The 26302-nt window shown below is 56.6% G+C and overlaps 13 protein-coding genes across 13 annotated transcripts; 7 read left to right on the top strand and 6 right to left on the bottom strand.

The window, feature by feature from the left end:
- Nucleotides 1-173: 173 nt before the first annotated feature.
- On the top strand, nt 174-1271 carry KRP23_11103 (uncharacterized protein; the record flags this gene model as incomplete). Its single annotated transcript, XM_067881622.1, has 5 exons — nt 174-388; nt 457-504; nt 567-631; nt 706-778; nt 854-1271. The coding sequence occupies 5 exons, from the start codon at nt 174-176 to the stop codon at nt 1269-1271; spliced, it is 819 nt and encodes a 272-aa protein (XP_067740914.1).
- A 1875-nt stretch (nt 1272-3146) lies between these two features.
- Nucleotides 3147-3572, bottom strand: KRP23_11102 (NADH dehydrogenase [ubiquinone] iron-sulfur protein 7, mitochondrial; the record flags this gene model as incomplete). Its single annotated transcript, XM_067881621.1, has 2 exons — nt 3147-3499; nt 3560-3572. 2 exons carry the CDS (start codon nt 3570-3572, stop codon nt 3147-3149), a joined length of 366 nt encoding a protein of 121 aa, XP_067740913.1.
- A 772-nt stretch (nt 3573-4344) lies between these two features.
- On the bottom strand, nt 4345-5144 carry KRP23_11101 (NADH dehydrogenase [ubiquinone] iron-sulfur protein 7, mitochondrial; the record flags this gene model as incomplete). Its single annotated transcript, XM_067881620.1, has 3 exons — nt 4345-4697; nt 4770-4877; nt 4952-5144. The coding sequence occupies 3 exons, from the start codon at nt 5142-5144 to the stop codon at nt 4345-4347; spliced, it is 654 nt and encodes a 217-aa protein (XP_067740912.1).
- Nucleotides 5145-5577: 433 nt separating this feature from the next.
- KRP23_11100 (NADH dehydrogenase [ubiquinone] iron-sulfur protein 7, mitochondrial) lies at nt 5578-7769 on the bottom strand (the record flags this gene model as incomplete). The annotated part of the gene is made up of 5 exons (XM_067881619.1): nt 5578-5930; nt 5997-6037; nt 7006-7354; nt 7433-7540; nt 7607-7769. 5 exons carry the CDS (start codon nt 7767-7769, stop codon nt 5578-5580), a joined length of 1014 nt encoding a protein of 337 aa, XP_067740911.1.
- A 246-nt stretch (nt 7770-8015) lies between these two features.
- On the bottom strand, nt 8016-9589 carry KRP23_11099 (uncharacterized protein; the record flags this gene model as incomplete). Its single annotated transcript, XM_067881617.1, has 6 exons — nt 8016-8270; nt 8339-8796; nt 8853-8984; nt 9066-9128; nt 9206-9440; nt 9503-9589. The coding sequence occupies 6 exons, from the start codon at nt 9587-9589 to the stop codon at nt 8016-8018; spliced, it is 1230 nt and encodes a 409-aa protein (XP_067740910.1).
- A 127-nt stretch (nt 9590-9716) lies between these two features.
- KRP23_11098 (pre-mRNA 3' end processing protein WDR33) lies at nt 9717-11908 on the top strand (the record flags this gene model as incomplete). Its single annotated transcript, XM_067881616.1, has 3 exons — nt 9717-10759; nt 10836-10931; nt 11017-11908. The coding sequence occupies 3 exons, from the start codon at nt 9717-9719 to the stop codon at nt 11906-11908; spliced, it is 2031 nt and encodes a 676-aa protein (XP_067740909.1).
- A 901-nt stretch (nt 11909-12809) lies between these two features.
- On the top strand, nt 12810-15188 carry KRP23_11097 (Calcium/calmodulin-dependent protein kinase type 1; the record flags this gene model as incomplete). The annotated part of the gene is made up of 1 exon (XM_067881615.1): nt 12810-15188. The coding sequence occupies one exon, from the start codon at nt 12810-12812 to the stop codon at nt 15186-15188; it is 2379 nt and encodes a 792-aa protein (XP_067740908.1).
- A 216-nt stretch (nt 15189-15404) lies between these two features.
- Nucleotides 15405-16073, bottom strand: KRP23_11096 (uncharacterized protein; the record flags this gene model as incomplete). The annotated part of the gene is made up of 5 exons (XM_067881614.1): nt 15405-15590; nt 15657-15710; nt 15774-15843; nt 15906-15942; nt 16001-16073. 5 exons carry the CDS (start codon nt 16071-16073, stop codon nt 15405-15407), a joined length of 420 nt encoding a protein of 139 aa, XP_067740907.1.
- Nucleotides 16074-16116: 43 nt separating this feature from the next.
- KRP23_11095 (uncharacterized protein) lies at nt 16117-17778 on the top strand (the record flags this gene model as incomplete). Its single annotated transcript, XM_067881613.1, has 1 exon — nt 16117-17778. One exon carries the CDS (start codon nt 16117-16119, stop codon nt 17776-17778), a length of 1662 nt encoding a protein of 553 aa, XP_067740906.1.
- A 124-nt stretch (nt 17779-17902) lies between these two features.
- Nucleotides 17903-18922, top strand: KRP23_11094 (uncharacterized protein; the record flags this gene model as incomplete). Its single annotated transcript, XM_067881612.1, has 1 exon — nt 17903-18922. The coding sequence occupies one exon, from the start codon at nt 17903-17905 to the stop codon at nt 18920-18922; it is 1020 nt and encodes a 339-aa protein (XP_067740905.1).
- A 276-nt stretch (nt 18923-19198) lies between these two features.
- On the top strand, nt 19199-20176 carry KRP23_11093 (uncharacterized protein; the record flags this gene model as incomplete). The annotated part of the gene is made up of 1 exon (XM_067881611.1): nt 19199-20176. One exon carries the CDS (start codon nt 19199-19201, stop codon nt 20174-20176), a length of 978 nt encoding a protein of 325 aa, XP_067740904.1.
- Nucleotides 20177-20612: 436 nt separating this feature from the next.
- On the top strand, nt 20613-21056 carry KRP23_11092 (uncharacterized protein; the record flags this gene model as incomplete). The annotated part of the gene is made up of 1 exon (XM_067881610.1): nt 20613-21056. One exon carries the CDS (start codon nt 20613-20615, stop codon nt 21054-21056), a length of 444 nt encoding a protein of 147 aa, XP_067740903.1.
- A 1570-nt stretch (nt 21057-22626) lies between these two features.
- On the bottom strand, nt 22627-25662 carry KRP23_11091 (Mannitol 2-dehydrogenase; the record flags this gene model as incomplete). The annotated part of the gene is made up of 3 exons (XM_067881609.1): nt 22627-25103; nt 25175-25514; nt 25585-25662. The coding sequence occupies 3 exons, from the start codon at nt 25660-25662 to the stop codon at nt 22627-22629; spliced, it is 2895 nt and encodes a 964-aa protein (XP_067740902.1).
- Nucleotides 25663-26302: the final 640 nt, after the last annotated feature.

Raw genomic sequence — 26302 nt, 5'->3', positions numbered from 1 at the left:
CAGTGTACGTACACCTCGACGGGGCCAACGCATCGTCTTGTGAGTGTGTATCTGTTTAATGCGTCAGCCTTGCAACCAGCGAGTGAGGAGTCTTCGGAATCGAAATAACAGTAAGCAAACCTTTGATCCTCTTATGACCTTTTTCAGTCGTAGTATTTCTGGAGGGCAGAGCCATGCCAGTGGAAAGCGAGCGTGATAGTTGTTTGCCCGAAGACTTGCAGCGATGTCGGCGACTTGTTGCAGTGATGCGTGGCACGGTCGTAGCGCCGTCACAGAAGCAGCAGGTGATGAAGCAACTCGTGACTATCGTCTCTAATCAGCAAGAGGAGCAGCATTCCAAGTGGTGGGCTAACGATGCGATACCTTCTCCGCGAGCACGTTACCTGAGGTAACGACCACGTCATGGTCCAATGCGTTGATTGCCCCCTCCCCTTCACTGATCGCTGGTGTTTCTAGGGATATTCAAATTGGCCGCATCAAAACTATTCAGAAGCGATGGCGCAGGTCGGCACGCGCTGGAAACAATGATTTGGACGTGAAGGTTCTTAGTTTTTGATACTGTGTAGGCACATGCTCCAGAAGCGCATTGTGGCGAAGTTGCGAATGGAACAGAAGTGGCGAAGCAGACAAGGTTACTTTCAAAGCACCAGTCTACATGTACCGCCAACACGACCTCACTGCTAATCGAGACTTGCTGGTGTACAGGTATTTCTATCTTCCGAAAGAGCTCTTTGCTCATCCAGCGCACCTTCCGAGGTCACTTTGTGCGGAAGAACAAGTAAGTACTTCGAAGGAGAGTATCATCGCTAAGAGTTCACGTTACCATTCCCCCTTTTTTTCAATTGTCACGCAGAATCGATATTGTCTCTTTCCTCGCAGGCCTCGTGTCAAGGCTTGAGCGGCTTCGAGGTGATCGTGAGGCGTATCACTTGAAATGCGAGCAGGTTCAGCAAGAACTCCAGCAGGTTCGCTTCGATATTGAAACCATTCGAGAAACCCTGCACCAAGAAGAAAAAGCAGCAGCACTCTTCAAGAATAAAGCAGTGGGAAACAGTGCTACCCATGCAGAGTCGGTTGAGTATTACAAGGGAGAAGTGGCGGAGCTCGAGGAATTGGCCCACCTTCTTGAAAAAGAGCTGCACGAAATAAGGCAGCAGGAGCCGGTGGTTCATCGCGCTGCTACGCTCATCCAGGCGCTTTACCGAGGCGTTCGCTGTCGAATGGAGCGCATACGTGAACGTCAGCGTCAACGGCAGGAGCACAGACGGTAACGTCCTTGAAGCGCTTCAATAGTCTAATTGGTCTCACTCATGTTGGTCATGAATCGCTCGACACTGCAGGATGCTTCAGTCAAAGGCCTTGTGCTACGACCGTATGCGCTCAGCGTGGATAATCCGCAATCAAACATTGTGGGATGCAAGTGCAAGAATCATTGCCAGTTTGTACCACGTCCAGCACGCTAAGCGTGAACGGCATAGACTCCGACAAGACCACGCAGCCAGACGGATCCTGCGCTTGTATCGAGATGTACAGGCACGAACGGAAGCGAAAAAAAGTCTGCAGTGGAGAAAGGTGAAGCACCGGGCAAGGGAGATTGCAACTAGGAAACTCCGTGCTCTGATGCAGCTCACTTGGTCAGGATGGTTCCATTTCGTGCAAAAAGAAGCTCAGAGGCGACAACGCATCGAGGAGCGTGAAATGGCTGGTCTAGCGAGGTGGCGTGACGCAAAAGCGAAGTGGTTTCTGTCGACATATCGCAAGCGAGTCGCTCAGCGCCAGTATCTCGAGCGCAAGGTCATGGATGCGCTTGATATTCGCGTTCTCGACCACATTCGTACTGCTGTTCAGACGAGCGATACGGAGCCCTCCGTTCCGTCAGCACAAGAGATCTCCGCTACGTTTTTACTGCTGACCCGAAACGATGTTTGGACGTGGCAAGTCCCCAACACGCAGCTCTACTTCCTCGCACGACGGTACGCCCTCCCGCTGGATCCACTTCCTGTGAAACGAATTCACCAGTGGCTTATTGAAGAAGCTCCGAGTTTTGTGGATTTGTACGCACCACTTCCAACACAGACGCTACTTGTCCTTGAGATTTTGTCGCAGTACTTTGCGCTCCACTCCCGGATAATGATGCAGATACGACGAGTGCACGAGGTGTACGAAGGCCACATGCTCATGCGCGAGTACCTTGCACTGCTGCATGCTGCAGACGTTGTGAGGCTTTCGCCTTCGACGACGTTTTCGTCCCACCAACGACAACGCGCAGTGGAAATTTTACAAGAAAAAGATCGAGTCGAGTATCTGCCCGTTGCAACGGACAGTGAACTCAGTTCTAGAGCGCAAGTCGTCAATCACCGTACTGAATTGGTACGCCGGGGTGCATTTACTTCCTTTCATTGCCTTTGGAACGATCACCTGTGCGAGCGATGTCTGGCTATGAAGCTCGGCCAAATTTCACGACAGTGCAAGTGCTGCGGCCATCATCAGTACGAGGATAATACCTTGGCCAGAGACTTGCGTCTTGAATCACGCGAAGCCTCATTTGAGAAGGGAACGACTGTAGAAGCCGATCAAACGAGTATTTCAGCACGAAAGATGTGGGTTTCGACAACAGAGCGATGTGATTTTATGGTTCTCAACGCGTTCCTGCATGTTGTCTCCCCGATGAGCCACGAAAATCGTAGAACCCACTCTCTTCATGATCTGTGGAGACTTGCAATGAGCAGTGCCTATGAACCGATGGCAGAACTATATAATCGATTGCCAACCGGCTCGCTGAATGACCTCCTGAATGCGTCTCGAGAGGAGCTAGAGACCTGGGCGAAAGCATTCTGCCCGCAAGGTGTGGATGCCCAGCTTGGCCTATTCATCTCGATTTTGAAGAGTGAATGGACCCAACTAGACGCTCAGCTAGCCTATGAAGCTCAAGCTGCAGCGATAGTTATCTCAACGCAGCAATCACGGCTCTTTCGCAATGGAGAGCCGCTCCACGCAATGGGCAAGACACCAAGCACAAAGTCGTTGAAGCAACGCAAGAAGAACAAGTTAAATGGGCGATTGCAGCCGCTTTTGAGCTTGGATTCAGCTGCACAGTAGCAGTGCTTTCTTTCATCACCATGGCGAAAGTCCGAACTCAAGTTTCACTACTTTCTCAGCTTCAGCAGCAACGACTTGTTGCCTTTTATCTTTTTCTGCAGCTGTAGGAGGCCAAAGAGCAGCGCTTCAGCTGTTGGAGGGCATCCCGGGACGTATATGTCGACGGGTACGATTCGGTCGACACCACGCACCACCGCGTACGAGTAGTGGTAGTAGCCACCGCCATTCGCACAGCTGCCCATGGAAATGACGTAGCGTGGCTCGGGCATTTGGTCGTACACGCGGCGCAACGCCGGCGCCATCTTGTTGGTCAGAGTTCCAGCCACAACCATGACGTCCGTTTGACGGGGTGAGGCTCGGAAAACCATGCCCAAGCGCTCCATATCGTACCGCGAACCGGCTGCAAGTGCATAAAGGCTTGTTAGCGTGATTGTGCAAGACTCAGTTGTAGGAAATGTACCAGTGAACATCATTTCGACGGCGCAGCAGGCGAGACCGAAGGAAACAGGCCACAACGAGCTTTTACGTCCCCAATTGACGAGGTCATCGAGGCGGGACACGGCATACTCTGCATTTGAAACACGACAGGCAAACGAAGTTGTAGGTTTATGAATGGGATGCTGTGAAACTCACAAGACCTACCAACGCTGTTCCTAGCGCTTGGACTTCCAGCTAGAAGATCAGCAACGTTGCCGCGCTGGCTAACCTGGGAGTGTCCTTGCACAGAATCTCCTTTGGAAGTCGTGAGAGATCTGAGCACACAAGTCGAATCGCGGGTCAGGGAGCGCGAGCCGATGCGAAACATGGTAGCGATCAATTGCCTCTGCACGGCAAAATCCAGACTTTCATACAGGAGCAAGGCCGAGGCCTGCAGAAAGCGATTGTGCGGTGGCGTTGATGGCCACTGCGTCCCCATTGCAAGGTTGAAGGTGAGTTGTGGCAGGATTGCGCTTGCAGCCGCGTTCTGGCTGATGGCCAGGAGGTTTGTGCGAAAGTGGTGGCGACCCACCGCAAGGTGATCTTCAAACGTACATCTTGCGCATGCTGGCGTGTTGATGGCCAGCATTATTTCTCAAGGCCTTCGTTCTGTATCAACCGAGCAATATATTCCTCTGCGCAACTCAAGTATGACATCGAGGTATGTTGGTGTTGGCAAACCATAGTTTATACTGATCAGCCCACTCACTTTCTGCCACTGCTTGTTGCTTCACAGGAATCTCGTCAGCCACGAACTTGTTCGGCTCGCTACTTCCTCAACTTGAGCAGCAGGGACTTGTTGCCCTTGACCTTCTTCTGCAGCTGCATAAGTCCGAAGACCAGAGCCTCAGCCGTCGGTGGACACCCCGGCACGTAGATATCAACGGGCACGATGCGGTCGACTCCACGCACCACTGCGTACGAGTAGTGGTAGTAGCCTCCTCCGTTAGCGCAACTACCGAGAGACACCACGTAGCGGGGCTCGGGCATCTGGTCGAAAATGCGGCGAAGCGCGGGTGCCATTTTGTTCGTCAGTGTGCCGGCGACAACCATGACGTCGGTCTGACGCGGAGAGGCGCGGAACACCATACCCATTCGCTCGAAGTCGTAACGCGAGCCGGCTACATCGAGGCAAGCAGGGGGGGTTAGCACATTTGACGTCTACACGGACGTAGGTTTACTCCACAACATACCGGCGTGCATCATTTCGACGGCGCAGCAGGCGAGACCGAAGGAAATGGGCCACAACGAGCTCTTTCGCCCCCAATTCACGAGGTCATCAAGACGGGAGACCACATATTCTGCCGTTGTCAGGAAGTAGGAGGGCTATAGAGTTACAAAACTGAAAGTTTTAGGAGGCAAGTGGGTCACCTACCGGCGCTGTCTCGGGCTGTGGCGCTGCCGTTGAGCAGGTCAGCGACGTTGCCACGCTGCGAGACCTGCAGCTCCTCCTGGGGCTGAGCCACCGGTCCGGTCACCTTGGAGGTGGTCTGAAGTGCCCTCGAGGAGCTGGAGACCCCCACTGGGCGAACACCGCGGTGCAAGAGCTGGGAGCTGACGCGAAACATGGTGGAAGGCGCTAGACTCGACTGAAATCGGGCGAAAGCTCGGACTGAGGCCGCACCAGAGGAATCTGCGGCCAGGAGCGAGAAGCGAGAGGAGAGGTCCAGGCTAGTTGCGACGTGGAGCAATGACCGTCGACAGATTGCGCGCTGCTGCTTATGGCCACCTCGCCACGGTTGCAAAAGGTGGTGCACTCGTTGTCGGTGCACGGCAAAGCACTCGCGAAAAGTATCAGAGAGACCTCGTCTTGACAAGTTACGCTTGACGTTCCCAAAAACCTGAGAATTCGCGCTGAACGAAATTGTCAGGTATAGTGAAACCAAGCTATTTCCAACCTGCCGTCATCTTGATGATTATGCCGAGCCGATTGTGGCCACCTGATCCTGACCGGTGCTTCTCTATGCGTCCTCGGAGCACGACAGATTTTCTCCCGCGGTCTCACTTGCGGACCTTGCGCAGCAGCGACTTGTTGCCCTTGATCTTCCTCTGCAGCTGCATGATGCCGAACAGCAGCGCCTCGGCGGTCGGAGGACACCCCGGGACGTAGATGTCCACGGGCAGGATGCGGCCCACACCGCGCACCACAGCGTACGAGTAGTGGTAGTAGCCGCCGCCGTTCGCGCAGCTCCCCATGGAGATCACGTAGCGCGGCTCGGGCATCTGGTCGTACACGCGGCGCAGGGCCGGCGCCATCTTGTTGGTGAGGGTGCCAGCCACGATCATGACGTCGGTGCAGCGCGGAGAAGCGCGGAAGAGCAGACCCATGCGCTCAAAGTCGTAGCGCGAGCCGGCTGGATAACGACGAAACAGGTCCCAGTGAGTGGATAAAGGACGAGTGGAACGATTGATCTACGCACCCGAGTGCATCATTTCAACAGCACAGCATGCTAGCCCGAAGCTTAGCGGCCATAAAGAGCTTTTTCGACTCCAATCGATGAGGTCGTCGAGCCGCGATACTGCGTACTCTGCATACGGCAACAGGAGTGTGAGTCGCGGGATTCGACAGAGAGGGCTATCCAGCCTCGCGTACCTGCACCATCGCGAGCTACTGTATTTCCACCGATGAGATCTCCAATGTTGCCGCGCTGCGGAGCCTCTGCTTCGCCTGTGGTCGAAGCTGTCGCGTGGAGGGCGCGGGTGCAGATATTTGCTCGACCAAAGGTAATTGGGACCAACGAGCCACGCTGAAGGAGCCCAGAACCAACCCGCCACATCATTCAGGTTGAAGCAGCAATCCTCGTCACCTAAAACTTGATCAAAGTCGCTTGTGTTGCCTCGAACAAGCAAAAGAAGAATTGAGTCGGCGTCATCTGATACTCACCGAGTCGAAGTGAGCACTGTACGTCCCAGTGGTCCAGCATCGCAGGTTGAGGTACCTCGGTTTACTCGCGACGAAGATGATGTCAATTTACCTGTGGCAGCCCAATGAAATCCGAACCCGATTACTCTGGCCAAAGATTGCCTCCCGACAAAGCCGTACAGCCAATCCAAGCGTCCAAGGGTACGCACTCTCCAGCTCTGCAGTGTTTTGATCATCCAGATTCATTGTTTTTTATGCCTGTAGATGTATCCGCTTCCAGTGCTGCCTTGGACTTCCGCAAGCCAACCTTCTCAACGCATGAGGCCGGACAACAAATCAAGACAATTGTCGGGAAGGAGCAATTATTCTACAAGACCAGCTCCACAACCAGTCCAAGCCCTTGCACCAGCACATCCGAGAGGTACGTACGACTCTGGCGTCTCTCCATCTGCGTGTTCATCCAAATTCATTTTCTTTTTGTCTTCTCCCAACCTTAATACAGATGCTCCAGGTACAGAGTTCCATCCCAGCGCTTCCGTCTGCCAGTCAGCCAAGCAGCCGCCTACTTCCTCAGTTTCAGCAGCAGCGACTTGTTGCCCTTGACCTTCTTCTGCAACTGCATGAGGCCGAACAGCAGTGCCTCGGCCGTGGGCGGACAGCCTGGCACGTAAATGTCCACGGGGAGGACGCGGTCCACACCGCGCACCACAGCGTACGAGTAGTGGTAGTAGCCGCCTCCATTGGCGCAGCTGCCCATGGACACGACGTAGCGCGGCTCGGGCATCTGGTCGTACACGCGGCGCAGGGCCGGCGCCATCTTGTTGGTGAGGGTGCCAGCCACGATCATGACGTCGGTCTGGCGAGGGGACGCACGGAACACCATACCCATACGCTCGAAATCGTATCTGGAACCGGCTAAGGGACGAACACGTCAAACGAGGGACCAAATGTCAGATATTAGGGACGACGAGGGGCATCTGTCATCGGACGTACCGGAGTGCATCATTTCCACGGCGCAACAAGCCAGGCCGAATGTGATGGGCCACAACGAGCTCTTGCGTCCCCAGTTCACCAGGTCGTCCACGCGGGACACGACGTACTCTGTTTAAAGATAACCACACAAGGTGAGGGACCGATTGCAGCTTAAACAAGGGATTCCGCCCGTACCGACGCCATTGCGGGCTGTGGCGTTGCCAGCCACCAGGTCCTGGATGTTGCCGCGCTCAGCCGGAACCGACGGCGACGACGACGTGGCGGGGACGGCGGACGAGGCGCAGCGGACGGCCGAGGGCCGAGCCAAAGCTCCGGAGCGACGGACGAGGGACAACATGGTCGAGGCGTGTGTACGGCGAGCGAGCGATTCTGGGCCGCCCGCTAGGGAGCCACCACCAAAACCTTCCGAAAGCGATAAGGAGGAGTGTGGCGGGCAGATCGAGTATTGCAGGTTGATTTTGGCTTATTCGGGCGAAGGGTGCGGATAAAGTGTCAGAGGTCAAGGCTGGCAAAACCATCGGAATTGGAGGCTTGTATTTGGAGCATGTGCCGACATTCCGGTACACCAAGTTGAAGGCAACTACTACGGGCAGAGGCACAGCGCGCACCGCGGCGAGAAGAGCATGGCAGAGGCAAGGCGGCCGATTGGATTGCCCTGCTCTGTATAACGGTTTTCTAGTGGGTCGTGCTCGTGGTCGGTGTGGAGTTTGCCTTCTGCGCCTTCGCCATTCAAGCCCAGCACGAGGTAGGCCGCAGCGTGGGAAGATACGTAGGCTTGCAGACTCTCTGCTATCGTGCTCGTGCTCTCCACTGGCTGGGCCTCCACTTCGCCATTGATCTATGGACATTCAATATACGGAAGTGAGGTGAAGGTTCGTGTGCATGTCTTGGAGAACACTCGCTTACCTGAGCACCTTCGATGATGCCGCGGTACCATTCGAACGGCTGTGCGTCGAACTCGCCGACGATCGGCTTCTCGTAGAAGTGAACGACGCGTAAACTATCTGCTGGTCGCATGAGCTTGAGAGTCGCGTTGAAGCAGCGCATAGCAGTCGATGACTTATCCACTGCAATTACGAACACGTACTGTTTGCTGATCACGGAGTTCACCGGCGCAGGAGGCACGACCAGCGTTGGGGTTGACGTGGTGTTGCGCAACACTTCCCATGGGACGTGTCGTACTTGGTCGATTGACGGTCCTCCTTTGCCATGGGACCCTACAACGAGGAAGTCGACTCGTTCTCGCTCAGCGATGTGTAAAAGTTGCTGCGCAACGCTAGTTTTGGAGACAGAATCGTTCTTCTCGCAGCTAATGGTGACCCGATTCGTCGGCAATTGCAGCCGGGAGCAATGCGCCTTGTACTCTGCGCATATCCCAGTTAGAATCTATGGTCCATGAGGTCCCGTGATGGATACGCACCTTCAGTGATGAACTCGCCGGAAATCTGCGGGAGCTGGCGACTGTCCGCGAACTCCTCGTCGATGTTGACGATAGAAAGCCGACCTTGCCGTCGCAACCGCGCGGCCAACTCAAAAGCAAGATATGATTGACCTGCAATTACGAAAACGTGAGCCAATAAAGACATCAGTTAGATCTGCATAGTAAAAACTCTTTGTGTACAGCCGGACTTACGGCTGCCGTCAACTGCGATCATAAAGCTAGCCGTTGGAGAGAGGCACTTGTTCTCTTGATGCTCTGTCAATACGCATTTCATGTGCATTTATATTTTACGCAAGCTGTCCGTTATCAATGCCCCTGCATGGCAGACGCACCTTCCTCCATCGTGTTGCGTAGTTCTCTCAGCGTCGCGTGAAGATCCAAGAACAGTCCGGACTCGCTTTCGCGCGCCGCCACCGCCGGGTCATAATCAGCGTCGTCCATCAAATAGCAAAGCTGTTCGTGGCTCCATTGGGAAATATCCTGCGGCGTCAGCGCCTTACACTGCGCCAGCACCTCATCCGGCCGATCTAGCAAGTGACTCCGGAACGTCTCGTCCGTCAGCTCCGGCTGTGCAGTCATCAAAATACTCAGACACGCAGAACTCTGACCCCCACTACATCAATCCCCACCTCTGTAATGCTCAACACCAGTCGCGTACTCTGGATACACAGCCGCAGAGCCGGCGACGCCTTCTTGAGCGCCAACACGTCTCGCATCTTCAACACGACGCTGTTAGGTATGGGCTTTTAGATCTCTCAAAAGTCCATATCTAAACGTCGACCTATAATTTGGCAGAGGACCCAAAGTTTGGGTACACGACCTCAAATTCGCAAAAAGCTGTCGATGCAGGAAAACGGGGAGCTGCACCCTGCGCAGGTGCTCAAGAGCGGCCACGACGTGGGCTCGAGCCAGTACGCGGGCGGCGTGCCGCCCCACAAGCGTATGCGCAAGCCCATCGTGCGCAAGAGCGTGGACCCGAACGCCACCTTCATCAACTACGTGACGCAGCGCCGCTTTGTGCTTGCGCGCAGCGTGCGGTCACACGCGCTGCCGCCGCACTCGTTCTACAAGAAGCAGATGCTGCCGCCCCTGGCCTACCCGGGGGACGACGACCTGACCTCGTGCGTGTGTACCAAGTTCTGCCGCTGCTCCACGAACAAGCAGCGCTGCCCCGTCAACTGCCTCACGTGGACGCCCGAGGGCCGCCGCCTCATCACGGGCAACTCAGTGGGCGAGTTCACGCTCTGGAACGGCCTGGCCTTCAACTTCGAGACCATCTTGCAGGCCCACGACGACGCCGTGCGAGCCATGGTGTGGTCCCATAACGACAATTGGCTCGTCACGGCCGACCACGGCGGCGTCATCAAGTACTGGCAGTCCAGTATGACCAACGTGCAGCTGCTGCAAGGACACAGGGAGGCCGTGCGCTCACTGAGCTTCTCGCCCACGGATTTCAAGTTCGTGTCGTGCTCCGACGACGCGACTGTCAAGATCTGGGACTTTGAGAGTGGACGCGAAGAACGCGTGCTCACAGGGCACGGCTGGGACGTCAAGTGTGTGGCTTACCACCCGCAGAAGTGTCTGCTGGCTAGTGGCAGCAAGGACAACCTGGTGAAGATCTGGGACCCCAAGTCGGGCAACAGCCTCAACACGCTGCATGGCCACAAGAACACGGTGTTCAAAGTGGCCTGGAACTCGAACGGCAACTGGCTGCTCACGGCGAGTCGTGACCAGCTCATCAAGATTTACGACATCCGGATGCTCAAGGAGTTTGCCACGCTCAAGGGCCATGCCCGCGAGGTCACCTCCATCGCATGGCACCCGTGGTATGAGCGTCTCTTTGTCAGTGGCTCGTACGACGGATCTCTCATGTACTGGGAAGTCGGGTACGTTATCCGTGCTCGAACGTGTGGAGCTGCAATCTGTAAACTCATCATAGTTTCTGTTTTTGTGCCTACACAGCAAGGATAACGCGCTGGCCTCCATTCCCCAGGCGCACGACACAGCAGTCTGGGATATTCAGTGGCATCCCGCTGGTCATGTCGTCGCGACTGGAAGGTATGAAGCTCACACGTATATCCCCTTCGCTCTTGGAAGGCAGCTAATTGACTTCGGTATTGTTTAATGCTGCTACCAACTACAGCAACGATCACAGCACGAAGTTCTGGTGCCGCAATCGACCGGGAGACCCGATGGACGACAAGTATAATGGCGGCCAGACCGTGCTGAACGAGCATGACGTTGGCGATGGCATGATGCATATGCGTCAAGGCGCAGACGGCGCAGAGGTGCTGCCAGGTATGGCGGACGGCGCGAGCAGCCTCCGCTCCAGCGCCATCAACGCTGCCAACTTCCAGACATTCAACAGCTCCAGCACAGACAACCGAGGAAATGGTGGTCGTCGCCCGCCGCCCGAGTCGTACACGTGCAACCGCTGTGGAACCAAGGGCCACTGGATCGAGGACTGCCCCACGAAGGACCAGCACGGCCCTAGCGGTCAGATGCAGCGCAAGGTTCCTCCTGAAGGCTATCTGTGCAAGCGCTGCAACGTCCCAGGTCACTACATTTCGGACTGCACGGAGCCCAAGGTGCCGCCTCCGTCGTACACGTGCCACAAGTGCCGTCAAAAGGGTCACTGGAAGCAGGACTGCCCCATGGACGGGAACGGTACCATCAGTGCGCTGCTCAGCCAAATCCGTCCCCCTGGGGCTGCAATGGCTCCGATAAGCACCGGTGGAGTGGGCTCCATCCCGCCGCCGCCGCTGAGCGCTCGAGGGTTCCCGCGCGGCATGATGCCTCCACCTCCTCCAGCAGCAGGTGGCCCCGGACTGTTGGTGCCTCCGCCGCCGCCGCCGCACATTCTAGCCGGCATGAAGCGCGCTCGCGAGGACGAACCTGTTGGCATGCCCCCGCCGCCTATGAACGGGTGGCCGCCCGTGGCAGGAGGTCGTGCGCCGCCAGGACCTCCTGGAATGCTGAACGTGCCCGGCCAGCCCGACCTGAAGAAAATAAGCCGAGACCCGCGGCGAAGGTAGACTGCCGTCGGGTCTTTTGTCGTAGGCTGAGCAGCATAGCGAGATAGACTGTTGCCGCTTGGAGCTGCAGCAGTGCCATCAATAGTGGAAATGCAAAACAGGAACCTGACCTGTTCTGCTTTGAGGACGTTAACGAATCTACCAAGTACAGAGCTGTCGATGTCACCATGCGGACGAAGGCAGGAAGCGAAGGCAGAGCTGTAGGCAGAACTTGTGACCGGAATCAGTCACACGAGGGAACATAGGACTGCACTTGAAGATCGGAAAAAGCTCCGTTTGCTGCGAAAATGCCTTCTGCGAGAAACCCCGCAGCCAGCGCTGCCAGGAAGGCGCGCGTCAGCTCCACTTGCGCCATCTACGCCGCCGCCCTATCCAGCTCTCGCATGGTTGTCCGTGGCGCACGTGCTGCCCTACGACGAAGTGGCCTTGGCACAACACGTCGGTCGACGACGGCCACATTCGCCCGCGCAAACTGTTCAGCAGCCGCGTCGTCTGACTGTCGGTATCAGCTCCTGATTATTGGGCGCGCCCCTAGTCCGCATGAAACAGCATGGGTTTCATAACGCGCAATTGGCCAATCACCTTGCGTTGGTGAATTTTCGCTTTACCTGATTCGCCGAAAATAGACCTCTAGAATGCCAGATCACAGGCTGCTTTTCTTTCCTCCTCACGATATCGTAATCTTTCTATAGCTGGGACTCCACAAATGTTTCTAGTATATGATACAGGTCATCCACTACCGCAGCACTCCCACTATATAAACAACCCACAAAGCAAACGCCCCTTTGAGACCAAAACATTCGCTATCACAGGTACCAGACTAAACAAGCCCCATGTCCACCTTGCCTCGAGCTGTCAACCGCATTTCCACATTCCCCAGTAGAGAAAGCGCCAGCGCCCGATGAAGACGACGCACGACTCCGGCGCGCCGTCCACCGCGCTGCTGCTGCAACAGACGCGCGCCTCCGTGCCCGCGACCGACCGCCAGTCGAGTCTGCGCCGTAAGCAGCTCGTGGGCGGCTCCTCCGACCGCCTCTGCAGCCCCGAGGACCGACGCCGACGCCACCACGCGCACCTGGCGACCGCGCCGGCCTCCGCGCCGCCGGCTCCAGTGTACCAACACTTGGGTACCATCGAGAGCGTGCGCACGGCGCTCAGCAGCACGGGCGGCGTGAGCGCGGGCGTTAATGGGGGCGGCCACGAGGTGATTCTCAGCGGCGCTCTCAACAAGCGTGGTCAGTTCTTTAAGACGTGGCTGCCACGCCACCTGGTGCTCTCCCGCGGCGCTCTCCAAGTGTACAGGAAGAACCCGTACGCGGCCAGCAGGCAGCAGCAGCAGAAGGATCTGGCCCAACTGGAGAAGAAGCTGCTGAAGATGGAGCTGGTCCGAGCTGACGCTATCCGCGTGGAGCCCACGGACGCCTTCAAGCACCACCCGTTCTGCTTCGTGCTCGTGGCACGCAAGCGCTCGCGCCGCTTGGGCCTGCTGGGAAGCGGCGGCAGCGACGGGACGGCCCGAAGCGCCATCACTTTTAACAGCACGGGTGGCAACTGCTTCCAGCACCGCAAAGAGAGCAACTTGGACGCGAGACGCATGGATGATGGGCCAGTTGTGCTGTACTACCTGCAGGCCAGCAAGGAGGTAGAGCGGCAGCGGTGGATTCGCGCGCTGCAGCGCTGGATAGAAGGAGAGAGCCCTGCCAAGCTAGGACGCGGCATTCTCCACTATATTGTGAACAACGAGTACAGCAACTACCGCTACGGACAGAAAGTCGTGGGCACGGCGTCGACCAGGTCGCTGGGTCTTGTGGGCGAGTGCGGCTCGACGGTCAGTGGACCTCCTGCGTTGTCGCCGGCGTCGCAGGCTGGACGCACAGTGGAGCAGGACTTCCCAGTGCTGGCCAACCTGATCCGTGACATGCACGACTGTAAGAAGGAGGACGAGATGATTTACATCCTGGACCAGATTCTAGGTGAAGTGCAGGACGGCGCGAACAGCGGGTACATCAAGAAGCTCATTGCGACCGCTGGGGAAGTGAAGCTGGAACAGACGGAGAATATCTGGACGACCCACGTGAAGACGGCATATGCTAATATCATGAAGGCGCTGCAGACCGTGTCGTCGGGACAGGAACCCAGCAGCCAGGCACCGACCCTGCGAGCCCCCACGACGTACGTTATGCGTCAGAACTCGGCTGGCAGCATCGAGTCGAGTGGGAGTAATCGCTCGTTGAACAACGTGGACCTCGCGTCGTTCCACAGATTCTACAAGCTTGGGCGGAAGCTGGGGTCTGGCGCCTTCTCGGTGGTGCACATTGCCACCCACCGCGAGACGCGGAAGCAGGTTGCAGTCAAGTGTATTGCCAAGGCGAGTCTGGGTCCCCAGGACGTGCACTCGCTAAAGCAAGAGGTGGAGGTCATGTCGAGTCTGAACCACCCGAACATCGTGCCTCTGCTAGATTACTTCGAGGAGGACAGATACTACTACATCGTGACACCGCTGTGTACAGGAGGCGAGCTGTTCGACGACCTCGTGAAGCGTAAAAGCTATACGGAGGAAGATGCCCGCGTGCTCATGCGCAAGCTTGCGGGCGCCATCGACTACCTCCACTCACGCGGTATTGTTCACCGCGACTTGAAGCCTGAGAACATTCTACTGAAAACGTCAGCACCTGGTGCCGAGGTGATGATCGCTGATTTCGGCTTCGCTAGACCCATGAACGGGTCTCGTCGCGGCACTGCGTGTGGCACCCCGGGCTATGTGGCCCCCGAAGTGGTACAGGGCGAGCCGTACGGAGCTGAGGTGGATTGCTGGAGTCTCGGTGTGATTTTGTTCATCCTGTTGTGCGGATATCCACCCTTCCCAGGTGCTAACCACGCGACGGTGCTGGGCAAGGTGGTGAAGGCCGAGTACCAGTTCGAAGCGCCGTACTGGGACGAGGTGTCCGATGAGGCCAAGGACTTGGTGTCGGAGCTGCTGACAGTGGATCGTACAAGGCGTCTTACTGCCACAGGCATTCTGGCCCATCCGTGGATGGACGAGACCCGCGCGTCAGCAATTAGCATCTCCGATGAAGCGGAGCCCAGGAAGCGTATCACGCGCAAGTGTTCGGACCTGTTGCCGGCGCTGCACCAGATGCGCAAGCACAGCTTGACGCACGGCAGCCCGAAGATCCGCCCGTCCGACATGAATGTGGACGACATCGAGCTGGACGAGCTGACCATGAACAGCGACAAGGAGATGCTTGAGCGTGAACTCGCGGACATGGACGGCTTCTAGAGCGAACGTTATCATTGGAAATAGCGTCGACGCAAGTGGCGGGCCGAGCGCGTGTGTATCGTATGCATAGTCAGCTCCCCGCCCCTCAGATGGAGACATCTGAGTGTGTATGTATGTACATGTTTGTAGCTTTGCTTGCCGCGCGTGCTGACAGGGAGCACGAGGCTGAAACTAATTGGGTATAATATCAAGCAGCACTTTGTATTCATAGTGTCCTCAGAGGCCCATGTCTTCGGCAGCTTTGAGCGCGAGCTGCGTCTGGACCGCCTCCTGCGTCATGAGGTCGCAGAAGGCCTCGAAATCCAGCGCGGACAAGAGCAATTGCAGGTTCCCCGTTGCGTCCTCGTGCTTGGGACTGCGTTGCAACACTCGACAGTGCGCAAAAAACTCGTCCGCTGAAAGCTTTACCTCGTACAAACAGCCACTTGAGCACGTAGTTGAGGGTAGACTGGTCTCTTCCAGGCTCACCTGTTCTTGGCGGAGGAAGGCCGCAATGACGTCTTCGAACACCTCTTCGTAGCTCTACGACACGAATGAAAGCGCTCAACAATCGCCCACCCGCCCAAACCACCAGCTACAACCCACTCGAAAGAGCTCGTGCACTTCATGGCCGTGTTCTTCATCCGCTGTCACTCCACAAAAAGTAGCCGCGTGTCTGCAAGCACCAACCATGTAATTTGTCACTACGACCTCCCTTTCTTCAGCAGCAACTCGCACCTCGTCACAAAGCCCGACAGCTTCCTCTCCACCTCCTCTGCGCACACCAAGCTCTTCAACCTCCGTACACGCCACCTCCCATCCTCCACCCAAACCTTGGTCCAGGAACGCCACCATCCTCGCCACCACGGGGTCCGAGCTCTCAACAGCCAGCAGCACCTCGTCCATCGCGTCGCTTCAACGACAACACTTTACTATTGGATAACCTAATATGGAGGCGCGCGACGCCATCGTGTCGTGGCTCGAGCACGGCGACCACTTCGTGCGCGTCACGGCGGCGTCCCCGCTCTCTCCGTCCCCGCGGGAGGTGCAGGCGCTGCACGAGCTCGCGGCCTACGTGAACCGCGTGCTGCCCCGCGCCAACTGGGACGCCAGACACACCAAGCAGATGCTCAAGCACTACCTGCAGGAGTTCCGCTCGACGGCCAGCGCCGACGTCCCATTGGGCGAGAAGGAGCGCAGGTGCCGCCACTTCTCGAGGCTTAAGAAGCTGCACGAGCCCAAGGAGCGGGAGGTGGCGGCTGCTAAAAAGTGGGACCAGGAGAACCGCCAGAGCAACGCGCAGACAACGTACGTGAAGCTCGTTTTTGCCCTGACCGAGGCCCAACGCCGCGAGCGGGAGAATGAGGTGGTGCCAGAGAGTGACTTTAGCAATTCGTGTGAGAATAGTGAGGCGGACAAGAGCGCGATGAAGCGAGCGGGGGTTGGCGAGCAGGTGCAGGTGGGGAAGGAGGAGAAGACCGCGAGCTCCAAGGACAAGAAGATGGAGGAGAAATGTGTCAAGAAGTCGGAGCAAAAGGAAAAAGAGCCGAAGAAACAGGAGTCAACGCAAAAGCAAACACCTGGCTTCCTCGAGCTGACGTCGGACGAGGAAGAAGTGGACGAAGAGCTCCCGGTTGTACGCAGATCTACCAGAGCCAAGAGACGAGCGTCGAGGGATGCAGTGAAGTCGGCTCACAAGGACGAGCACGGCTCAACTTCAGGTAAGAAAAGGCTGGAGTCGGCTTCAGATAAACCTGGTTACGTGGAGGTGTCGGACGTGACACCCACTCAAACCACTCAAGCCGCCATCAGCTCTGGATCTGATGCAGCACGAGATTCGCCCATGAACTACGAAGATGTACCAAGCCTGAGAACTCGCAGTCAGGACAAGAATTCTCTAGGCAAAAAACGGAGATCTGTTGGCAAGGTTACTTCGGCTTCACAACCTGCGCGGTCTTCAAGCAAGGCGCAACGTTCGGAGACGCCTCGACACAAAGCGCAGCCAACGAAGAAAGCTGCCACAACTTCCAATCAGGTTCCCAGTACCGTTCCGGAATCCCTTCGATCGGCAATTGCTGAGGTTGTTTCGCAGCGGCAGCAACTACTGGGCTCGTGTAGGAATGATCCTGGATCTCAAGGCTCGTCCAGCCGCCAGACGCGGCAACGTAGGCTCAGTGGCAGTGATTATGGCTTGAGCGACATCGATCTCCCCTCCGTGGAGCCAAGACCAAGTGCATCCAGCAATGACGAGCGTACTTCGACGCCTTCCTATGAGCCCCGCAGCGTTCGCCACGAGGCGGGTCCTCCTGGGGGTCTCCTTCCGCCTCTGATCGACTGGTCGCACACCAACATGAGCAAGTTGAATTTGAAGAGGAAGCGCGTGTTCCTCAGCACGAAGCAGCTCGCCTTCGAACAGCTCAAGTGGTACCGTGAGAAAGAGCTCCAACAGTGTGAGTTGGAGCTGCTACACCACGAGATGGAGGCCCGCGAGGTCCTCGCTCACGAGGAGCTGGAGCTCAAGAGAATGCGCATCCGGGCTGACATCATCCAGCCCATGATCTTTGCCGGCGCCAGCATCGCCGATATCGCCGAGCGTTTGGATCTGCTCTAGGCGGCTTGAAATCTTTTGCTGATGCTGTGCCCGACTGGATGTGCACATTAGTCGTCCTACTGTACCCGACCCATAATTTTAATTTGTACCGGTAAGCGTTTTCTTTTTGTGAGGTTGTAGCACGATGAAGCAGCAGCCGACGTCGGAGTCGCAGCGTGATGCCATCGTGGCGTGGCTGGAGCAGGACGACAACTTCTTACGGGTGACCGCGTTCTCAGCTCCGTCGAGTCCCTACTCACGTCTCGGTGAACCCAACGTAGACAAAGCCGAACTGGTCGAGGTCAATGCGCTGAACGAGTTGGCAACGTCCGTGAACTGCGCGTCGCCTCGATCTCATTGGGACGTCAAAGTCACAAAGGAAATGCTGCAGCACTACCTTACGGAGTTCAAGACGACAGCGAAAGTAGCTTCCACGCCAGGGTTCACACTCACCAAGACGGACCAATTGCTCGGTATCAAGTCGATTGAAGACAAGCTGAATTCCATGTGCCGGCACTTTGTGAGGCTGCAGATGCTCCATGACCCAAGGATCAGAGCTGCAAGGACGGGAAGTGCGTCAATGCACCATAACAAGGAGATGGTCTTGAGAAGTGACGTGCGGGCAGTGGTAGAGGCGGCACCCATTCAAGAACGGGAGAAGGCGATGCCACGCCCGGATACCAGGCAAATGAATGAAAAGAGCGTATTATCCAAGGCGCAGGAAAAGGTTACTCCCCTGGAGCACGAGCCCAGGCAAGATAAAAAGGTGGACGAGACTAGCGGCGATAAAGGCCGGCACGCTAAGGCAGGAAACGGCGTGAGCTCCAGAGTAAGGAGTGCAGCGGCAATGAACAAGCATAAAGGAGAAACTGGCAGTGCAGCTACTCTGGAGGAACCGACACAGCGTATCCCGCCGAAGAATGGGAAGAAGCGAGCGGTGTCTGCAAAGCACAAGCATCAGCAGCAACAGAAGAAAAAAGAGGAGGAAGAAGAGCACGCGAAGAATGTCGTGCCCATGCATGAAGTAATTGTGCTCACGTCTGCTGAAGAGGGAGGAGGTAAGGGGCTTCCGTCCGTGCAGAGTAAAAGTGTTGTCACGGTTCAAAGGCGGCTGACGAGATCTGCGTCCAAGGCATCTCGCAATGTTGCAGAAGACTTCCCGTAGTTGAAGAGGAAGTTGCGACGCGTGGAAGAATCTCCAGAGAAGACTAGTCGAGCTGAGGGGTACCGAACCCCTCCTCGAACGAGGAGAAATCCGGGCTCGGATAAGCCACGAACTCCTACAACAAACAGCCACACGAGCACACCGCACCTTGTCCAGAAGTCTCCGGGTAAGGAGCAAGAGTCTGAACCAGCCTCGAAACCTGCCGAACCTGCAAGTGTAGCTACAGCTTGTGAAGAAGCCCCGGTCCAGCAATCGGCAAGCATCGCGAATGTGCCAATGCAGGATGAAATGTCTCCAGCGAGCGGACAAGAATCGGCGAAGAGCATCTCTCGTGTCCTAAATCCTACGCCAGCCGCAACCAATCCAGCTTCTGAGCAACTGCTACTCCACAACGCAGAGACACAAACCACGGATTCTCCTGAAGGCACCGAACAAGCTTCTTCTACGACTCCAACCGCAGTGCAAGTGCCTATTGCACCTCCAAGCGTGGTGCAAACCCCTTCTGCGCCTCAAAGTATCGCCGACGCCTCTGAGCTGCACGTTCAACCTGCTAAAACTACCCCAACTCAACCACGTTACCAAGCTTCGGATGCACTGCGGTCAGCCATCGCGCAAGTCGTCTCGCAGCGCCAGGAGCTTCTCAACTCGCAGTTGAGTCGTCGTCAAATTGATTTCAGTGACAGCGACTATGCTCCAAGTGAAGAGGAGGAAGAGTTTTCGATGACGCACTACACTCCAAGCAAAGGACGAAGGCGTCAGGTGAACAACGCTCTCGCAGCCCCTAACGAACAATGTCCTCAATTCACCGGCAACAACAACACTAGCCAAAAACCTGCGGCTACTTCCTGTAGTGCTGTACCCCTGAACATCCAAGATACATCAGCGAGTACGCCAAGTGCGCCAAGTGGTCTCTCTAATGGCGTCCGAAAGGAGCTTGCCGGTACGCTCATGGCCGGCCAGATCCCTGCTCTGCTCAACAATGCACAGACCATGGACGGCCCCACCAATCTCGACCGCAAACGTGCCTTCCTTCGTGTCAAGCAGCTCGCGTTTGAGCAGTTCAAGTGGACGCGCGAAAGCGAGCTACAGCAGCAAGAAGTGGAGCTGCTGCGTCGCGAGATGGAGATACGCGAGTCGTTCGCTCTGAAGGAAATCAAGCTCAAGCGGATGAACATCCGAGCTGAAATAATCCAGCGCATGGTGCTCTCTGGCGCCAGTCCCGAAGACATATCCGAGCGGTTGGCCTTACTGTGAGTTGGTGTCCACATGGACAATCAGACAACTTCAACTTTGCCCTGTGATCAGGTGAGAAATTCGATTTTGGTTAGTTACAGTGTAGTAGACACTCAGACAGCGTTGGCTAGTGTCAGCAATTGTGCGCCGAAAGGGTTAACAAGACTTGAGGGCAAAGACGATTGTTAGTATCCTTGCAGACTAACATGTAAGGTAGGAGGCACATTGCTCGAAAATGCTGCGTGCTGCTGATGTCTACCGCAGGCTGCAGCCGTTCTACTCAAATCGATGCAGCATCAGCTTCAACTTGTCCTATTTTAGGACAGTACAGTAATTCCAATAATTCTGGATTCTGACTTCGACTAATGTCGTACTTAACATTGTTGGGATCATAATTTATTGGGAATTCACAATATTGTACGAGAAGCGGTCGACGCCTAGCACGGACCACCGACTCATGGCGAGCAACAGCACGAGCTTGTCGTCGTCGCTGGGTTCCTCTGGATTCGAGTTGCATCTGAGCTCCTTCACCTCGCCCAACAAGCGCAAAAACGAGGCGTCCGAGGCATCTCAAGGCACGAAAATGCCAAGAAAAGGCGAAATGACCCTAAATGAGGCACCTGAGACCCTATTTGACCGCCAGGATGAGGCAGAACTCCAGTTGCTGGCCATCGAGAGCCGTCGCCTCGATTTTGAGGTGGCCAAGTGGAAGCAGCAGCAGAAGCTGAGACGCGAGACGCTGCAGCTCAAGAGTGAGGAGATCAACTTGAAGGAGGCGACGACCAGGCAGCAGCTGGAGACGCAGGGCATGGAGCTGAGGGCGAGACTAATTAAGGCCCTGGACGAGACCAACAAGCCCCCAGCTCAAATGAGGGAATACCTCGAGCTGCTGGAAGGATGAAGACCTGCAATTGGAATTGATTATTCAGCGAGCGCTGTACGCCCGTGTTTACATGGAATTATTGGTGGTTTTACACTACACTTTGTTGCATCCTACAACAGTTGCTTCCACACACATCACCAAGACTCAGTAGCCGAAGTAGTTGCCATAGTACTTGTTGCCGTGGTGACGCTTCTTGCAATCATCATGGCCGTAGCCATAGCTGTAGCTGTCACCATAGACGTAGGGATTGCCGAAACCATAGCCATAGTTGTCGCCGTAGCCGTAGCTGTAGGGCTGACCATACCCGTACCCGTAGGCATAGTCGTAGGAGCTGGGGTCGTAGCCGTAGTAGCCTCCACCATAGCCGTAGCTGTCGTAGTTCCCGTAGCCGTACACGTTATAGCCGTTGCCATAGCCCGGGTACCATCCACCGTAGCCGCCAGAGTAGTCGTTGCCGTAGTCATTGCCGTAGTCATCGCCGTAGTCATCGCCATGCTTCCTATCGTGATCGTGATCGTCGCAGTCCTCGTCCTTCTTTCCGTGATGCTCCTTGTGCTCCTTGTGCTCGTAGCCCTCGTGGACATCAGCAGCTCCACTGCTACTTTCGACAGTCGTGGTTCCGGTCGATGCCGGCGTTGGGTCGTCCGCTTTCACGACAGCTTGGCCGATTGCTGCCACCACGCAGGCACCCACACCGAAAGCCAATGTCTTGATGATCTTCATGCTTGTGGTTGTTTCGTAGATGAGAGGTTTGAACGGTGGACGACTTGCTTGGTTGCTGGAGACTTGCAGAATGAGCAAGTAGTAACGTTAGGAGTACTTTGAGAGATCGGAGAGCTGCAGACCTTAGTCGCTTTGTCGATGGTTGATAGAAAACCCTGAGACGCACTTCCACAACGCGATGGATAGTAAATTGCTTCACCATTCAATCATCATCGACAGCCGAGGTTAGACGAACGACTAATAGCTGGTGACGAATGTAGCTCCTGTCAGATTCAATGCTGCTCTTTTCATCCCCCACTGAGCGCACCCTTCACCATGTTGCTACTCGTATCCTCCGCGACTACAATGCAAACTTTGGCCACCTCCTCTGCTAGCGTTCATTTCCATTGCCTGCAGAAGGTGTACAACGAGGCAAATTACACAAGTCGATGAGGTGTGTCTGTGTTTCATCTTCGATGTACTTCGGGGTCACTAGCCGAGGACAACACCGTGATGCTTGCCGTCTACCCAACTGCTCTGTGCAGCGACTCAGAGGCTGGGAATATCACGGTTGAAAGCGAATACTTCAACACCGGTGGGGATGCGGGATTTAGCGCTAACCTGACGCTTTCTCGGTGCGCGTGTCAACAGACATCGAGTGCAGCCCGCAAAGGATAGTCGAGAGAGACTAGAGACGGTAGGCGAATGGAGGAGATGCATGTAGAAGACACGCGTACGTCTTTGATCCTCGTCATAGGACGCCGTTCGATGAGCTCGAGCGATGCCGACGTAGCTGAGCTAGGTAACCAATACTCGTATCAAACACGATCCCATTCAGTTAAGCCAGACATTTACGTTTGCAGCCTCGTCCTCTCTGCATTCTCACCTACATGTCCTTGGCCATGTACTCCTCGTAGCTCAGGCCGAACAACCGCTGCACGTCGCGCTGGATGTCGCTCTTGGACACCTTCCAGCCCGTCGCGAACATCTTGTCGTACATGTCCACCAGCACCTCGCCGATCACATCGCGCGAGTGGCTCCACTTGTAGATGAGCTGGTCCAGCACGCGCGCGTCCGAGTGCTGGCTCGTGAAGGCCGTGCCCAGGATCTCGATGCGCATGCGCGTGAGCTCCTCGATGATCGACGGGTTGTTGCAGTACCACCAGCAGCCGTACAGGTGCAGGTTGCGGAACTTGTTGGCCGTCACCGTCACCTCGTGCTGGTTCACGCGCGACAGGAACGTGGCCAGGAACTTCACCTTGGGGAAGTTGCGGCACAGCTTGATCAGGATGTCCACGTTGGTGGGCTTCACGCCGTCGCCCGCCACGCCCAGACGAGCGTTGATGGGACGCACGCTGTCGAACTTGAGCGCGATCGGCAGCTTCTGCTCCTCGGCCAGAGGCAGAAGCACCTGCAGCAGCAGCTCCGCACCGTTCGGCAGCTCGTTCGCGCCGGACGCGGGGGCGTTCTCCTCCGGGTACTCGAACGAAATCGGCACGCTAGACATGAAGTACTCGGGCTTCATGATGTCGATCCACTTCTCCAGCAGCGTGCGCACGCCCGCCCGCGTGTGCGGCAGCTTGAACACGTCCAGCGTCGGGCCGATGGACGCCCAGTCGCCCAGCAAGATCTGGTCCACGCGCAGCGCAGAGCGGAAGTACTTGCGCGACCACGCGGGCGGCGGCGTGTTCGTGGCCGGGTCGCCCAGCCAGTGGCGCGCCTCCTCCGGCTCAAACGGGATGTTCGTCATCACGGCGTACTTGAGACCCGACAGGCGGAACACCGTGTCCACGTACTCCTCGGGGTCCTGCTGCTTGAACCACTCCTGGATGGCGCGCAGGTCGCGCTTCGCCACCAACTCGTCCAGGCCCAGCAAGTGCAGCGTCGTCAGCACACCGCGACACGCCTCCGACACGGGCGAGCGGTCCACGAACAGGTGCTGCCAGATGAGACCGGCCTGCGCCTCCTTCGAGTACGAGTTGAACTCCTCCACCTGCATGGGCGCCGTCTGCAGGAACTCGGCCACGAGGTAGTGGTAGGTCAGCAGCTCGTCGACTCCCCAGAGCATGAGTTTGCCGTGACTCGGAGGGAACAGGTGCGTGTGCACGTCGATGATCTGCACGCTGGCGACGGCCTCGCGGACGAAAGTCGCCACCTCTTCTTTGGTGGCCAGGAACTCGGTGGTCTGGTGGTTGCGCAGCACGTCTGCCAGCGTTTCGAGCGCAGTCTGTTTGCCCGAGACAAGACGCTGGTAGAGCGCCGCCACGTCGGCAGCGAAGGATGCGTACGCGTCGTTGGTGAGGTCAAAGCCCTTGACGGAGCTGAGCACGCTGGCAACTGCCACGCCCACACCGGTGGAGACCTCGGAGGAAGACTCGGCCTGGGCAGACTTGGGGAAGTCGTGGCTGCTGCTCTTGCTGGCTCCGAAAACCTTTTGGCTGGTCTGCCAAAGGAGCTTGGCGGTGTTGCCCTTCCCGCCGTCCATGAATTCGTACTTGCCCGAGGAGACATTGGCGCTCAACCCGTTCGCATAGACCCAGGTCTTCTCAGTCGTAGAGTAAATGGGCGTGCGGTCTTGGATCGAGTCCAGAGCACCCACGAAGACATCAGGACCGCCGACATCCTCCTTCCGGGAGTCTGCCTGCGTCGGCGTCAGATAGCGCAGGATCACAGCAGTGGCGAACGCCATGAACACGCTCGGACGATAGGTTGCATCCTTACTCACGTTGGCCTCCACACTACTGAACAGCCTGACGCCGTACTTCAGCATGGCATTCTGCCCGACCCAGAAGTTGTCCAGGCCGAAGTGCTTGTGCTCCACGCGCCCCATCCACTCGTCGTACGCGTGCTGTGCTTCCTCCTTGCTGATTCCGCGCAGGACAAGCGAAGGCTCGATGTCCTTGGCGTACAGCAGATCCAGGAACTGTCGGATCTCCGGATACTTCAACACCTCGCACGTGGTCTTCACACGCGTGAGGGCCAGCAGGTACACCATGGCGGTGTGCACAGCATTCGCGATGCTGAGCTTCAGCAGGTGGTCTTGCTCCAGCAGTCCGGCACTGGCGCGGATGTGCACGCCCGGTAGAGCGCTCAGCACCTTGGCATCTAGCACTCCTTGGAGGTCTTCAATCACCAGCGTCTTGGTCGGCCACGGCTCCGTGAGCGGCACGAGCGAGTCACCGGCGCGGTGCGACGTCAGACGATCCACCATCGTGTTGTGGAAGTGCACTTTGGCTGCCACGTAGGCCCGGAAAGGTGCGAGATCACTGGGCTGACCGGTCCACTCCGTCTCCAGCACGAGCTTCTTGATGGTGTCTCCGTTCTTGGGCAAGTTGTCCGTGTTGATAACCGAAATGACGTTGTCTGCAGCACAGAACCACACTCCCATCAGCGTCCACTCACTCTTTGTGTACTCACAACAGTTTCCAACTTACCAGGCAGCGTCTGGAAGCAGTTGTAGAGCAGTTCGGTCAGGTCCACGATGGCAGGAGCCCCCTTAGCGATACCGCTCTCCGTCACGCCAAAGCCAATGAACTTGAGCTTGGACAGCTTGGACGGCAGTTGCATGAAGGTCTTGCGGCCTTCAGCGTCCCCCAAGGAGCCGACAGCGTCCACCTGGACGACTTCGGTCTGCACCCTGCCGTCCTTCTGGATGGTGTCCACCTCGTACTTTCCCTCGGCCTTGGCGCAGGCGGACGCGAAACTGGTGCCTCGAGTCTGGGCCACCACCACATTGCTGCCGGCAGCTCGGAGCGTCGGCACGAGCACTGAACGCTGCAATGTGTAAAGGATCCGTTAGTGAGGATACTCTGACGATTAGGAGGATGTTCGACGTCGCACGCACCAGGAAGCGACCGCTGCCAATGCAGATGGCGTCGGTGGCGTCCGTAAAGGCTGCCTGTCCTCGCAGTGGCTGGAACATCTTCTTCTTCTGGTTGTGCTTGTGCTCTGGACGGCGAAAGGAAGAATGACGTAGGTGGTCTTCAACCACGATCAAGGTCAGTATACCGAGGTGAATACGTACCTAAATACTCATGAAACGAGGCTCATGACCTGGAGGTAGAGGCTGCTGACGTACTTCGGCTGTTAAACCGGATGCGCTTCAGGATTTGCTGCCTGCCGTCCCTGCCTGCCAAGTTGGCAGGCAGTGCCAACTGCAGGGTGGGCTTCAACTTCGTCAAGTTGATGAGTGATGGAAGTTGGGCGTGTTGGCATGGGTTTCTGCTCCAAGTCGAGTTAACACTGCACCACCATGACGACCCTCCGGAAAGGGACCATCCACTGCAGACTGCAACCACATCGAAATGGTCTGCTAGAGGAGGAAGGGACGTCAACTGCTTTGTCCTGTCGACCTCCTTTTGTCCTAACATCCTACGATACATGTACAATCCTAACTCGTGCATGGCGATGCCATCTCCTCCTGCGCCACGAGCATCTGCTTCAAACTTCAGCCTTGAACACGTCACACGTCGCAGATATCATGGTATCACATTTGCCAGGGCTGTGCTCGCGGCTCCACGTCACCAAAGGGGAAGATACCTCATTTAGCAGAGACCGAGACC

Source organism: Phytophthora ramorum, assembly GCF_020800215.1.
Source record: "Phytophthora ramorum isolate Pr-102 chromosome Unknown Phyram_PR-102_s0011, whole genome shotgun sequence".
NCBI lineage: Eukaryota > Oomycota > Peronosporomycetes > Peronosporales > Peronosporaceae > Phytophthora > Phytophthora ramorum.
The sequence above is the reverse complement of the archived record's forward strand: the minus strand, read 5'-3'. Positions and strand labels throughout refer to the sequence as shown.